This window comes from Cottoperca gobio, chromosome 19 (genome assembly GCF_900634415.1).
Source record: "Cottoperca gobio chromosome 19, fCotGob3.1, whole genome shotgun sequence".
Classification (NCBI taxonomy): Eukaryota; Metazoa; Chordata; class Actinopteri; order Perciformes; family Bovichtidae; genus Cottoperca; species Cottoperca gobio.
In genome coordinates, this window is record NC_041373.1 from 16177297 (window position 1) to 16191674 (window position 14378).

General features: G+C 44.5%; 2 protein-coding genes across 3 annotated transcripts; both read left to right on the forward strand.

Moving 5' to 3' along the window:
• Positions 1–327: 327 nt before the first annotated feature.
• top2a (DNA topoisomerase II alpha) lies at positions 328–11085 on the forward strand. The gene is given in 38 exon segments (XM_029456983.1): positions 328–345; positions 1044–1076; positions 1078–1191; positions 1385–1475; positions 1562–1625; positions 1735–1880; positions 2188–2285; positions 2380–2592; positions 2879–3052; positions 3474–3575; positions 3706–3843; positions 3929–4067; positions 4262–4419; positions 4585–4710; positions 4827–4944; positions 5217–5306; positions 5427–5536; positions 5705–5797; positions 5884–5998; positions 6099–6220; positions 6401–6549; positions 6779–7010; positions 7102–7236; positions 7350–7550; positions 7679–7874; positions 7972–8063; positions 8152–8295; positions 8387–8470; positions 8556–8669; positions 8671–8766; positions 8935–9055; positions 9207–9328; positions 9330–9372; positions 9562–9739; positions 9827–9887; positions 9992–10115; positions 10241–10470; positions 10596–11085. Coding segments are annotated over 38 exon segments (4728 nt in total). The 3' UTR covers positions 10740–11085.
• A 711-nt stretch (positions 11086–11796) lies between these two features.
• LOC115024824 (gap junction delta-3 protein-like) lies at positions 11797–13938 on the forward strand. Of its 2 annotated transcripts, none has more exons than XM_029456681.1 (3): positions 11797–11918; positions 12873–12903; positions 13013–13938. In XM_029456681.1, the coding sequence occupies exon 3, from the start codon at positions 13084–13086 to the stop codon at positions 13936–13938; it is 855 nt and encodes a 284-aa protein (XP_029312541.1). In that variant the 5' UTR covers positions 11797–11918; positions 12873–12903; positions 13013–13083. The 2 variants fall into 2 exon arrangements, with proteins under 2 accessions (XP_029312541.1, XP_029312542.1); XM_029456682.1 differs by lacking the exon at positions 11797–11918 and adding an exon at positions 12403–12490.
• Positions 13939–14378: the final 440 nt, after the last annotated feature.

The window sequence follows — 14378 nt, forward strand, 5'->3', positions numbered from 1 at the left end:
CGTATTCTATTCTATTATTTTATATCCTGAGAAGCTGATTGGCCGTGAGACACAACGTAGGCGGGCTCATGTCTCTTTGGTTGGCGATGATTGGTTGTTTTGTTAAAAAAGAGGATCTTGACTTTCTCATTGGAGCAACAGCAGACGGCCCTCCGTTTGATTGGCCAATGTATCTGGCGGGAGAGTTTTCCTCCAATTTTCAAACTGGTTTTCTTGATTCATTTGGTTCTGAAGCCAGGCAGGAGTCGGGTGGGAGTTGGTTAGCTAGTTATAAACGTAGTTAAAAGTTATTTCAAGCTCCAGGATTTAGCAGTAAATATAGCAAGAATGGCGCAACCACTGCAGGTAACTTTATTAAAACTTCGATATTTGCTGCTAGCTAATTTAATGTGAAACTAGCTAACAGCTAAGCTAACGTTATTGTTAACGGCAGCTAACCTTCTTAGCAACGGTTAAAGTAAGCTAGCTAACATTGTTTAGTAGTAACAACTTGAACGTAATTATTGTTATCGCACTGGTCAAGTAACGAACAATGTTTCGATGTGCCCTTATCAGTTACTTTATAACTCTCCTCCAAAACGCATAACACGACATCAAATGTGATGTAGACCAAAACATTATCCATCTGGTTAGTTGGCTAATGTTAACGCTAACGTTACATTGCATCGCTTCCTGTACCTATAAATAATGTTACCTTTATCACAGCAGGCGCTGCACACGCAATACTAATGTTGTATTGATTGGAGATCAAAGTTTAACTTTAATTTAGCAGTTGGCATTTGTTATGTACCGTTAATAAATAATAAATAATCTGCAACAAGTAAACCCCAGTCTCAACATCTGCCTTCCCTCCAAATCAACACTCACTCACTTCCTAGTAACTTTGTTTAGTAAACAGATTTGAACCTTTGTTTGTTTGTTCACGTGTCAATACAGATGTTGTTCATTGTATGGAGGTCACTTGTAACACAAAGAACTCCTGCAGTATTGACTGCAATGCAAGAAAGTTCACATAAAAGATAAACCTGTGTCATTTGCAGCAGACCTTCTTTGACAACAAGCCGGTGGAAAAGGCGAAAGAAAGATCCTAAACGGATGTCAGTGGAGAGGATCTATCAGAAGAAGACACAGTTGGAGCATATTTTGCTCCGACCAGACTCGTACATCGGTTCTGTGGAGCCTGTCACCCAAGTAAGAGTTTGAAATTGATGGAATCTCTGAATAAACCTTTTATTGATTTACGTCCTTGGGTAATGTCACAGGAGCTGATGTGAGAGTGGACTATTTTTTAGTCCACCCTCTCTCTGGGGGAAAGCATTCATGTTTCACATCATTCAAACGTATGCATGATCTTTTGTAGTGACTATTTGACTTCCTTCCTTAGCAAATGTGGGTGTATGATGAGGTGGAAGGACTGAACTGCCGTGATGTGACGTTTGTGCCTGGACTTTACAAGATTTTTGATGAGATCCTTGGTGAGAATTTTAGATGGTTTACTATGTAAATAAAATTGAGAGGGCTATTGTAAGCATGTTCTTTAAAAAAAAAAATCTTTCTACAGTTAATGCAGCTGACAATAAGCAGAGGGACAAGAGCATGTCCTGCATCAAGATCAACATCGATGTGTGAGTAATATATAATATTGCACGGCCCCAGCTCATATCCAGCTCAACTGCTTTCCTTGGTATCATAGAAGCTCATGATGAAATGTGTGTGTATGTTTTTCCTATTTAGTGAGAACAACACCATCAGTGTGTGGAATAATGGGAAGGGTATTCCTGTGGTGGAGCACAAGGTGGAGAAGGTCTATGTGCCTGCTCTCATCTTCGGACAGCTCCTCACCTCCAGCAACTATAATGACGACGAGAAGAAAGTCACCGGTGAGACTGATAGTGGAATTCAGAAGGTTTATTTATTTTTATTGCAGTGCACGACAATATATTGATAAGTGTATTTATATAATAATGATGTATTTATAATTAATTGTTTTTTTTATAAATAATTACATAGTTACACATCCCTTGTTTTAAAAAAAAATAATAGATATTTCATTATAACAAACTATGAACATAAGAAATGTAATTTAAAGCTTATAAACAAGCTACAGTCTTGTTTGGTGTTTAATCAGTAGACGGTTGCCTCTCAAGTATCCTAACCCACATCTTCATACCAATACGTGTTCTTTAGGTGGACGCAACGGTTACGGTGCTAAGCTGTGCAACATCTTCAGCACAAAGTTTACTGTAGAGACGTCCTGTAAAGCGTCAAAGAAGACCTTCAAGCAGGTAGGGGGGCATGCTGACCACATTTGCTGTATTGTAATCATTGTGACTTGTATAGGAAAAGTGTAATTTCACAGTATGTCAATGTTTTCCACAGACTTGGTATGACAACATGGGCAGGACAGGGGATTCTAACATCAAACCTTTTGATGGAGAGGAATACACTTGCATCTCCTTCAGGCCAGACCTAGCCAAGTTTAAAATGACTACCCTGGACAAAGACACAGTGGCTCTGATGACCAGGAGAGCTTATGACATCGCTGGAGCCTCCAAGGGTGTCCGTGTGTTCTTCAATAGCAAGAGGATACCGGTAAGTTACCATGCTGGTTCAGGCTTTACAGAATAGTTTGACGCTCCATTCATAACAAAAAGTGTACATTCTGTCATTCTGTTTCACTATTTAGAAATGGGTTTAACTGGCTTTTCAAAATATCTTTAATTAGATTCAGATTTCACTTCAAACATTATCAACAAATATCAAGACAGCTTTCACAAACTTAATTTAAAAATGTTGACTCTGATTAAAGGTTCAGGCTAACATCCTTCAGCTGAGAAAGTGTTTTGAAAATGTAACTAAGGCGGCTCTTGTACTCCAGCTTACAGGTTTCCGTAGCTACGTGGACATGTATGTGAAGGACAGGGTGGACGATGTCGGTAACGCCCTCAACGTGATCCACGAGATCGTCAACGATCGCTGGGAGGTCTGCCTCACCATGAGCGAGAAAGGTTTCCAGCAAGTCAGCTTTGCCAACAGTATTGCCACAACCAAGGTAATGTCTCAGTGTGTTGGAGCTTTTGTTGTTTATGTATTTACATGTGTATCTAACTGAGTGTGGGTTGTGACCTCAATACCAAACTACAATTTGTCAAAAAAAAAACACACATTTTCATCAGGGACCTACTCAAATTGACCGCCTGTGGGTCCCCGGACTTACTACATTGAAAACCTATTAACATCACTGGTAGTCTGTTGGAATACCGAGCACACATTTAATTTAATCTTAATTCGACAGCCCTGTTTAAATTTACATCGTAGAGCAGCTATTAAGCATTTTCAGGCTGACTGAACTCGTACACCAGGCTCCTTAAGTACAAGTTTGGCTGCTCTCCCAGTTACTTTCTGTCACTATGATTAAGACTTATGTCATTTATTCTGTAAATGGGATCTTGTGTTTGTCCTCTGGACCTCAGGGAGGGAGGCACGTTGACTATGTGGCTGACCAGGTGGTTGCCAAGCTCATTGAAGTGGTGAAGAAGAAGAATAAAGCCGGGGTGGCCGTCAAGCCCTTCCAGGTAAGGTCATTTTATATAAAGCTGAAATGGTGTGATGATAATAATAATAATAATAATAATAATAATAATAATAATAATAATAGAAGAACAAAATTCCAAATATCCTCTGCTCCACTCCCTCTCCCTCCAGGTGAAGAATCACCTGTGGCTGTTCATCAATTGCCTGGTTGAGAACCCCACCTTTGACTCTCAGACCAAAGAGAACATGACGCTGCAGCAGAAGAGCTTCGGGTCCACGTGTTCTTTCAGTGACAAGTTCATCAAACAGGTGACAATGAAGAACCACTGACGTTACAAGAGAAGTGTGATCCTTCCAATGTCACCAACTCCTCTTAATGTCCTGTTCTCTGCAGGCCACTACCTGTGGGATTGTGGAAAGCATCATGAACTGGGTGAAGTTCAAGGCTCAGACCCAGCTCAACAAGAAATGCTCAAGTGTTAAACACACAAAAATCAAAGGGGTGCCTAAACTGGACGACGCCAACGATGCAGGTATTTTATACGGCGAAGTCTAGATGTTTTATTTTATTTTATGACTTTCTTTGTTATTGTGGTTATATAAATGTAATGTATGGTGCTGTTATATTAATGCTAGACGGCCCTGTTAATACAGGTGCAAACTATTCGGTACAGCCCTACAATTGAGCTGCTATCCTCCTGCAGTAACCTCTGTTGTTCTCTGGCAGGTGGGAAGAACTCCATCGGCTGCACACTGATCCTCACTGAGGGAGACTCGGCCAAGACACTCGCTGTGTCCGGGCTGGGAGTGGTCGGTAGGGATCGCTATGGCGTCTTCCCTCTCAGAGGAAAAATGCTCAACGTCCGGGAGGCCACACTCAAACAGGTGAGGCCCATAGGCATTTTGCTCATTACATATTAGCTGCATGGTTTTAGGTTAGGGTTAGTCTAATGTATATGTCTTATGTCTTATATATTGGACAGATGCATTAACAGCTGTCTGTAATGTAGTTCAACAAACAGCTGAGGGTAAAAATGGTTTCCTCATCAGATCATGGATAACTCTGAAATCAACAGCATCATTAAGATCCTCGGCCTTCAGTACAAGAAGAACTACAGCGACCCAGAATCCCTCAAGAGTCTGCGGTATGGCAAGATCATGATCATGACAGATCAGGTGAGTCGGCAGTTTAACTTTTATCTCATCTTGTCCATCTTACTTTGCTTTATGGTGTATGCATCATTTTAAACTTATTTTACTACTAATATGACGAGACTCTTTGATCGTGACAGGATCAAGATGGCTCCCACATTAAGGGCCTTGTCATCAACTTCATCCACCATAACTGGCCGTCTTTGCTGCGCCACAACTTCCTGGAAGAGTTCATCACCCCCATCATCAAGGTACACAGTCTCACACTGACACCACAGGTTATTCAGATAACGGTTGACACGTTATTTTAGTTATTATAGAAAGTAGCTGAATGATTTTGGGATAAAGAATAACGGGTGAAACAAAGATTTGTATCCTGAGAGAGGTCCCCTGAATTTGCTACAACACCGCCATCTGGTGTCAAGACCACAGAACTTGTTCTACTATGAATACAATCTACCTGAATCCTCCTTGATAATATTCTATCCTTGTATTACCCTTGCGTCTCTTTAGGCAACTAACAAGAAAAGCCCAGCTGTCGTTCTACAGCATCCCTGAATTCAATGCGTGGAAGGAGAAACAGACCAACACCAAATCTTGGAAAATAAAATACTACAAAGGTTTGTTACAAAACCCCTGTGTGGTAGTAGAAAAATAAAAGTAAGCAGCCCTTATACCTCGCTAACGCTTGTGGTTATAATGCTCTAGCTAACCTTTTGTTTTGGCTTTTGTCCATCCAGGTTTGGGAACCAGCACATCGCAGGAAGCCAAGGAGTACTTCTCTGATATGCAGAAACACCGTATCCCATTCAAGTACGCCGGACCTCAAGACGACGAAGCGATCACCCTCGTAAGACGTTACTCGTAGTACACCCTGGAGAGGACCACATCACATTTAATTTAAACTATAGCCCCTGGCGTGCATTTGTGAACCCATTACATGTGCTTCCCGGCTAGGATAGACTTAGCAGTTGGAGTGTTGTTATCTGAATCTTAAGCTTTGTTGTGTTTTGCCCAGGCCTTTAGCAAGAAGAAAGTGGAAGAGCGGAAAGAGTGGCTGACCAACTTCATGGTCGACAGGCGGCAGCGCCGAGCTCACAACCTGCCGGAGGTAACGTCCCAACAGTTTGTCAACTTTATGTCATTTATTGCTGTTTTCTGTCGCATGTCTTCAATCTTTTTACCGTCTCTTCACAGGACTTCCTGTACGGTCAGTCCACCAAGTCCCTCTCGTACAACGACTTTGTCAACAAGGAGCTGGTGCTCTTCTCCAACTCTGACAACGAGCGCTCACTCCCCTGCCTGGTGGACGGTGTGTGGCACTATTATGATCACCAAGAGCACATTTATAAATCTAAAGGAAAGTGTTAGTGAGGTGTGACGGTGTTTTAATGTGCGTCTGTATTTGTCAGGTCTGAAACCAGGCCAGAGGAAGGTGCTGTTCAGTTGCTTCAAGAGGAACGACAAGCGGGAGGTGAAGGTGGCCCAGTTGGCCGGCTCTGTGGCTGAGATGTCAGCCTACCACCACGGAGAGGTGAGACGACACTTTGATAGTTAATGTCCCCACATACGTTTACAAAGCTGAAGGTTAGCCTGTTGGAACCTGAGCTAGATTCATGAAGTTTCTGATTAAATGAATGATTCCTCCTGGTGAGCCGTGCTTAGAGTGTTTTGTTATTACTGCTTATTTATTTCACCGCTGTTTATTTTTCAGGTCTCTCTGATGATGACCATTGTTGGTTTGGCCCAGAACTTTGTGGGAAGCAACAATTTGAACATGTTGCAGCCTCTGGGTCAGTTTGGAACCAGGCTGCACGGTGGCAAGGACTCGGCCAGCCCTCGATACATCTTCACCATGCTCAGGTCAGCAGCCCTGTATTAGAAAAGTACGCAGTTAAAACAACCGAAGAGCTAATCGAACTATGGCGTCACGGAGAAGAAACACTGAATTTGTCTAAAAAGAACCCTGTTGAGTGTGTATGATTAATAAACACTTTAACTTGTATTCACTATTTGTGTTACTTATCCAGTTCATCACTTGTTCTGCATTGAATCTAATATAATGTAATAAAACAAATGTCCCAACTTTCAGCCCTCTGGCTCGCCTCGTTTTCCCCCTTGTGGACGACAACCTGCTCAAGTACAACGTGGATGACAACCAGCGCGTAGAGCCCGAGTGGTACATGCCCATCATCCCCACTGTGCTGGTGAACGGCTCCGAGGGGATCGGCACCGGCTGGGCCAGCAAGATCCCCAACTACGACATACGAGAGATCGTCAGCAACATCCACCGTATGCTCGATGGAGACGAGCCTCTGCCCATGGTGCGCACGGACGTGCTGTTTGTTGCTTTCTGAGATTGCCATCTCGTGCACACCTCAGATGATAAGGGTGCCTCTTCTTTTTCTCCCGTAGCTTCCAAACTACAAAGGCTTCAAAGGCACAATTGAACACGTGGTGGACAACCAGTACATCATCAGTGGAGAGGTGGCCATCATTGATTCCACCACCATTGAGATCTCTGAACTGCCGATCAAAACCTGGACGCAGGTTAGTCGCCAAAGCTTCTGGGATGTGTTCTGGATGTTCCATCGGGTGTATTGATGCCTCTAAAGAAGTTTTGAGACCTTTTATGTCATCTCATGCTATTCCGTATGTGCTAGACCTACAAGGAGAACGTGCTGGAGGCGATGATGAATGGCACGGAGAAGATCCCTCCTCTGATCACAGACTACAAGGAATACCACACCGACACCACCGTGCGCTTCGTGGTCAAGATGACACCAGAGAAGCTGAGTGAGGCGGAGGCTGCCGGCCTCCACAAAGTCTTCAAGCTTCAGAACACCCTCACCTGCAACTCCATGGTAACTAACACCACACGCGTGCACACGTCTAACGTTTCGCCGACAGTCTTTCTTGTACCTTTTACGATAAAATCTCATTTCTGAAATAGCTTAACCTGTTTCCAAAACGTCCAATGTATTTATTTCAGGTTCTGTTCGACCCCATGGGCAGCCTGAAGAAGTACGAGTCGGTGCAGGATATGCTCAAGGAGTTCTTTGAGTTGAGGATGAAGTATTACGTTCTGAGAAAGGATTGGTTGGTCGGCATGCTGGGGGCAGAGAGCGCTAAACTCACCAACCAGGCGCGCTTCATCCTGGAGAAGATCGAGGGCACCTTGGTCATCGGTTAGTAGCTTGTCACAATCTTTTGTTTAAAGCGTACACTTTGAACACATTCCATTGTCCTCGATCAAAAGTATTAACGCTGTTCGTCTGCTTGTAGAGAACAAGCCAAAGAAGGAACTGATTCGCATGCTGCAGGAGATGGGCTACGACTCCGACCCCGTCAAGGCTTGGAAACAGGCTCAAGAGAAGGTAGGACACTCCGACTGCAACGTGAATGAGGCTCCATTATTATCAGCCTCCACTGGAGCCAATAACATTATGCTATTCATGACCTCAGAATGTGGAGATTCAGGAGGAAGAGGAGGACGAAGGAACGGAGGAGGACACCAGCGGGCCCGACTACAACTACCTGCTCAGCATGCCCATGTGGTATTTGACCAAAGAGAAGAAAGATGAGCTGTGCAAACAGAGGGATGCCAAGGTTAGATGTTCAGCTGTGCTGCACGTTAAGGTCATCTAATTCATCTATATCGCGTGAACTTAGTTAATTTTGGAGCCAACTGTTTTTGTAGATGACTGAGCTGAACACCCTGAAGAAGAGGATCCCAGCAGACCTGTGGAAGGAGGACCTCGCTGCGTTCTGCGAGGAGCTGGAGGTACTAGCTCTTTATCCGTCTACACGTGTTTATAACTCTTGTTTCACCCGAATAACCTTCCGATCTTGTTCCTCCTCGTGCTCAGAGAATTGAGAAACAGGAAAAGGATACTGCCGATATGCCCATTGTTAAAAAGGGGGCTGGACGAGCGAAGGTGGTGAAGGTGAAGCAGGAGACGATGCCGACGCCGCAGGGTCGTCCGCATTGTGCCGCGCATTACCAGCACCATGAAAGCCGACGCCAACAGGAAGGCTGAACTTAGGAAAGGAGAAGGAAAGAGGGGCAAAAAAATCAAGGTATGTCTTTACAACTTTAAAATCCATCACACGAGACAAGTGTGTCTTTAAGTTTGTATTATTCATACTTTATTGGGTTTGTAGTTCCTCAGTTATCCCAACTGTCGTGTGTTGTAAGTCTTGGAACATGTTGAACGTGAACATAACATTTAGCGTGACCTCCCTCAGAGTGAAAATGTAGTGCTGAAGATGGAGTTTGAAGATGATGCAGAAAACGCAGAGCCAAGTGAGAATGTCGGTTTGGCTGCACGACTGAGCAAGAAAACCAAAACTCAGCCAAAGGAAAAAGGTGAGACCGGGCTAGAAATGTTACAGTGACCAACCGTGAGATGATGTGAAACATGAGGCGCCGTGACGGTGTTTATTATATCTGCCCACAATCGGTCTTACTGCGTTGCATTTTTTTGTGAAAGATGATTAAAAGAAACGCTTTTCTGCAGCGTCAAAGAGCGGCAAGCAAAGCACTCTTCAGTTCAAGCCGGTTTCCAAGAAGAATCCGTGGTCTGACGAGGAGTCGGAGAACGAGTTGGACAATCTGTCCGACATTGAAATGGAGACGGAAGGAGGCGGTCGCCCCGAGGGAAAAGATCGGACGCGCATCTAAAGGTGAATGTGCTACATGACCACTTTCAATACTCGGCACATCACTATTCTAAATAGCCCAGACGAGATGTATTCACTCTGTTTGGGATTGTAAATCAGAAACACTGATGCAATACATTTCCTGCGGCGAATTAGCTCGAGGACACACGGCAGCGTTGCTAAATGAAACCGTTCTGTTGCCTGTTTGTTTAGCTGCGGTGAAGTACAGCGTGTCCGACAGTGAAAATGAATTTGATGACGAGTGTAAGAAGGATGCTCCCAAACGGAAAGCCGTTATCAGCGATGATGACGATACCAGCTTTGACCCAGAGCCCGCGTCTGACAGCGGCGAGGACTTTCCAGCCTCGCCTAGCCCAGCTCCAGAACCTGCGTGAGTATGAAACAACAAACTTGATGTTTGAAGCTTCTCCCACATCAAGTTATTTACCTTAAATCTAAGTTTGTCTTTTCTATGCAGGAAGAAAACGGCAAAGAGCAAAGCGTCCGTTACACAAGCTAAACCCAAGTCGAAGCTGTAAGTATTTGAATGGGACCCCCCCCCCCCCCTGTGTTACGAGTGGGAGATGTTGGGCCACGGGTTGGAGTTTTACTTATTTGCTCTTTGTGGTACTTTGCAGCTCAGTTTGACGATGCGATGCCGGCTCTTAAAGCTCTTAAGCCTCCAGTTCAACGTAAAACCAAAGAGGCTGCACCCAAGAAAACAGCTGCTGCCAGGAAGCCCGCCGCGTCCAAGAAGAAGTCTCCAGGTAGTTAGACCTGATTGTCCTAATGATGGACAGCTCAGTCTGGTCTTTCTCCTCAAATGAAACCGATAAGTTAAATTGTAACATGCATTTTTCTCTCATCTGCAAATCCTGTGATCTTCTCCTAGATGTGAATCGTCCCTCCATCCTGGACTCTCTCACTAAAGCTAAACCCGTGTCCAAAACCGCTGGCAAGAAGGTCTTTCAGTTAGACTCCAGTGACTCAGAGAGCGAAGACTCGGCTCCACTTTTAAAGGCGAAACCCGCTCTCAAACGGAAACAGGTGGTGAATGACGACTCTGACAGCAGCTCGGGCGACCTCATGTCTCGCCTCAAAGCCAAAACCACTGCCAGCAAGGTCAGTTTCTACTCTGGACTTCAAAAGCACTTTAGGGGTTAATTGACCTTGAGGACTCGCGTTCATATATTTATTCATTTATTTCGGTATGAAGACATTTTATAGCTGAATTATTGTTTTTGCAGAAATCCAAGAAGTGGGACGAGGACGACAGCTTCCAGTGTTCAGACCAGGAGGGAGCCGCTCCTGTAGCAGCGCGGGACAAGCCCGCTCGTGCCCGCAAAGCTATAAACTACATCTTGGAAAGCGACTCGGACGAAGAGCTTTAAACACCTTTTAAAGTGTCAGTTTTAGATTTTGTATTAAAGACAGGTTTTTACTAAGTTAAACAGTTGGTTCCTTGTAATAATATGTCTTTGTTTTTATCGCTTGAAGGATGGTTGCGTTCATGCTCCTAAAACATTTGATCTCATTCCTTGTAGCAAAAAGTTTTTAAAAAGTTTCTCATCCTGTCAAAGCAGCAGTAAAAGAAATGTCTGGTGCTTGGACTTCGTGAAACATGTTACTTAGTCTTGAAATGTCCTTTTGTCATGACCGTGTTTGTGTTTTGTCTTCTGTAAATATTTTAATGGCTGTTCGTTTTATAGTTAGAAAAATAAAGTAGTTTGAACTGATTACTCTTGGAACTGTTACTTGCTTTAGGGCGAACAGACGTGTCATCGGTCTGTACAAGTCAGGTGTGTAGGGGAGGAGTGTCAGGTTCTCATTAGTCAGATATGTGTGTAGGGGAGGAGGGTCAGGTTCTCATTAGTCAGATGTGTGTAGGGGAGGAGGGTCAGGTTCTCATTAGTCAGATGTGTAGGGGAGGAGTGTCAGGTTCTCATTAGTCAGATGTGTAGGGGAGGAGGTCAGGTTCTCATTAGTCAGATGTGTAGGGGAGGAGGGTCAGGTTCTCATTAGTCAGATGTGGTAGGGGAGGAGTGTCAGTTTCTCATTAGTCAGATGTGTTAGGGGAGGAGTGTCAGGTTCTCATTAGTCAGATGTGTAGGGGGAGGAGTGTCAGGTTCTCATTAGTCAGATGTTGTAGGGGAGGAGTGTCAGTTCTCATTAGTCAGATGTGTGTAGGGGAGGAGTGTCAGGTTCTCAGTAGTCAGATGTGTGTAGGGGAGGAGGGTCAGGTTCTCAGTAGTCAGATGTGTAGGGGAGGAGTGTCAAGTTCTCATTAGTCAGATGTGTAGGGGAGGGAGTGTCAGTCTCAGTAGTCAGATGTGTCGGGAGGAGGAGTGTCAAGTTCTCAGTAGTCAGATGTGTAGGGAGGAGGAGTGTCAAGTTCTCATTAGTCAGATGTGTGTAGGGGAGGAGTGTCAAGTTCTCATTAGTCAGATGTGTGTAGGGGAGGAGTGTCAGGTTCTCAGTAGTCAGATGTGTGTAGGGGAGGAGTGTCAGCCGCACATGTGGTAGATGTGATGTGAAGTAATGAGGATCAGGTCGTTGGGATATTTGGATGGGTAAGTAACATATCAAGAGTGCACATGAATTAGATCTTTATGGCTTAAGTTAGATTAGTTAGTGGTAGTTGTAAGATAAAGAATTTTCCTTTACATTGATGAACCAATGTAAAGTCATATAACCAATCACTTTATTGCTCGTGTAAAAGAACATCTTAGACTTCAAACCGCTAAGTGTGCAGGTGTATTATGAAGCACACTGCATTTGCAATTAATCTGAGGCTGCATGTTGCCCATTGTGTCTGGGGAAACTTGTTATAGGGTCCTTCCTGCCATTTAGGAAGCTCTTTGAAATACTCATCAGGCCTTCGCCTTTCTTGGGTAAACATCACTTCTGTCTGGGACCCTTGATGGGTACAGATTAGGACGTAGCAGGAATTTCCTAAACTGTTGCCGCCCTCTCAATTATTAGTCCTGGCAAACCTCGATCACATGCCATTCAGGGAAAAGAGCGAGAGGACTATCGGCTTGTGTTCACATGAGTTTGGACACTATTTTTGTATTTGCTTCAAATCCCCTGCTTGTTCTGAGGACATATCCGAGTGGGAGAAGACAAACGAGGTATGCATGAGGTAAACAAAATCCCTTTAGGCTCAACCTGTTGTGTCATCTTGCTGCCATTTGCAAATGCTGTTTCTGAGGAAAGTTTAAGACCGGCAAGCGCCTCAACCAGCCAGAGTACTTCCACAAGTAGCAGCTTGCACTGTAGCCGAGGCTTGATTCATAACTGTCTCCGAGTAAAGTTCAAATGTGGGGAGAGTAAGTATCAGTACTTGATATACTGGATGTCCCATGGTGGGGTTCAGCTTTCTTACAGTCTCTTTAAGATCATGTGTTAAATCAAATATAAAGGAAAGATGTAGAAGGTTTAATACAGGCCATGTTTTATTCCTTGAGTGTGCTTAAATTGCACTTATTGCAGGCGACATAATCACGTTTCATTTTTGCTTTCAGGTCATGAACGATAACCCTCTCATCACTTTAGGTGCGTAAACCCTCTACCAACCTTTGACCAGCAGAGTGGTCTGTTTACTCTCACTATGAGTCATGAATTGGAGATAAAATGATGCAAATTTGTTTATTTTTTTAACCAGAGACTGCATTTGTTCTGAGACGGACGGCCGCGTAAATCCCCAGACTTTCAAGAAGCCGTAGCGCTGCCATCATGGGCGAATGGAGTTTCCTCAGTGGACTCTTTGACAACCTCCAAGCCCACTCGCCGATGCTTGGTCGTTTTTGGCTCTTACTCATGCTTGTCTTTAGGATCCTGATCCTGGGAACTGTAGCCAGTGACCTGTTTGACGATGAGCAAGAGGAGTTTGCCTGCAACACCCTCCAGCCGGGCTGCAAACAGGTCTGCTACGACGAGGCTTTCCCCATCTCCCAGTACAGATTCTGGGTGTTTCACATCGTACTCATCGCCACACCTTCTCTGGTTTTCCTCATGTATGTCATGCATCACCACAACAAGAGGACCGGCCAAATGAGCAGCCACGACTACAGAGATGACCTCAGATTAAGGAGGCTTTACATGATCAACGTGGCCTTCCGCATATTGGCAGAAATTGGCTTTCTAGTGGGCCAGTGGATGCTGTACGGCTTCAAGGTGGAGGCCCAGTTCCCCTGTAAACGCTTTCCGTGCCCCTACACGGTGGACTGCTTCACCTCCCGCCCTTCAGAGAAGACCGTCTTCCTCTGCTTCTACTTCATCGTAGGGGTGGTGTCCGCGATTTCCAGCGGTGCAGAGCTTTTCTACGGCTCCATAAAGTGGTTCTGCTGCCCAAGCCAGCAGCCCTTCAAAGCGGAGCCCACCTACGTCTGCCAGAACCTCGACAACATCAAGAAAGAGGAGGCGGAGGCAGAGCAGGAACCAAGAGGAAGGACAGTGTCAGAGAGCGTGCTCGGCAGCGTGAGGTTGAAGGGAGGATCAGTGAGGAGCAGCGCGAGTAGGAAGGCATCCAGCATCGGCCACAAGCACAGGGGCGGCAGATATGCGAGCACCAGGGCATTCGTGGTGTGAGACGGCCTTGATTCAAACATGATGCAATCACTGGTTTTTTTTTCTAAAATGTTATTATGATATTACTAATTCCTGTATTTCAGTTCACTAAAAAAGTATTTCACTGTTCATGAGGTGAGGAGACATCATAAGGAAATGCTTGAGAGACAGTCATAAGATGAGGAAATGAGCAAAGACAAGAGAAGACTGATGGCGCTGATAAGGAGGACGCATTGTTGACTTGTTTGGTCTCATGAATGAACCTCCTGAACCATAAACAGTTCAGGAGGGGAAACATCTCTGGATTATACTTGATACAGGAAGTTTAGCACTGATTGGTCTTTGTTTCAAAGAGAACTGATTGTACTTCCCTGTGCCACACCCTTCTTAACGGAAAAATATTGTTATTCACGTGGTTTCAGACAGCGAAGTCAAAATCTATATATGAAGATAACTGTCTG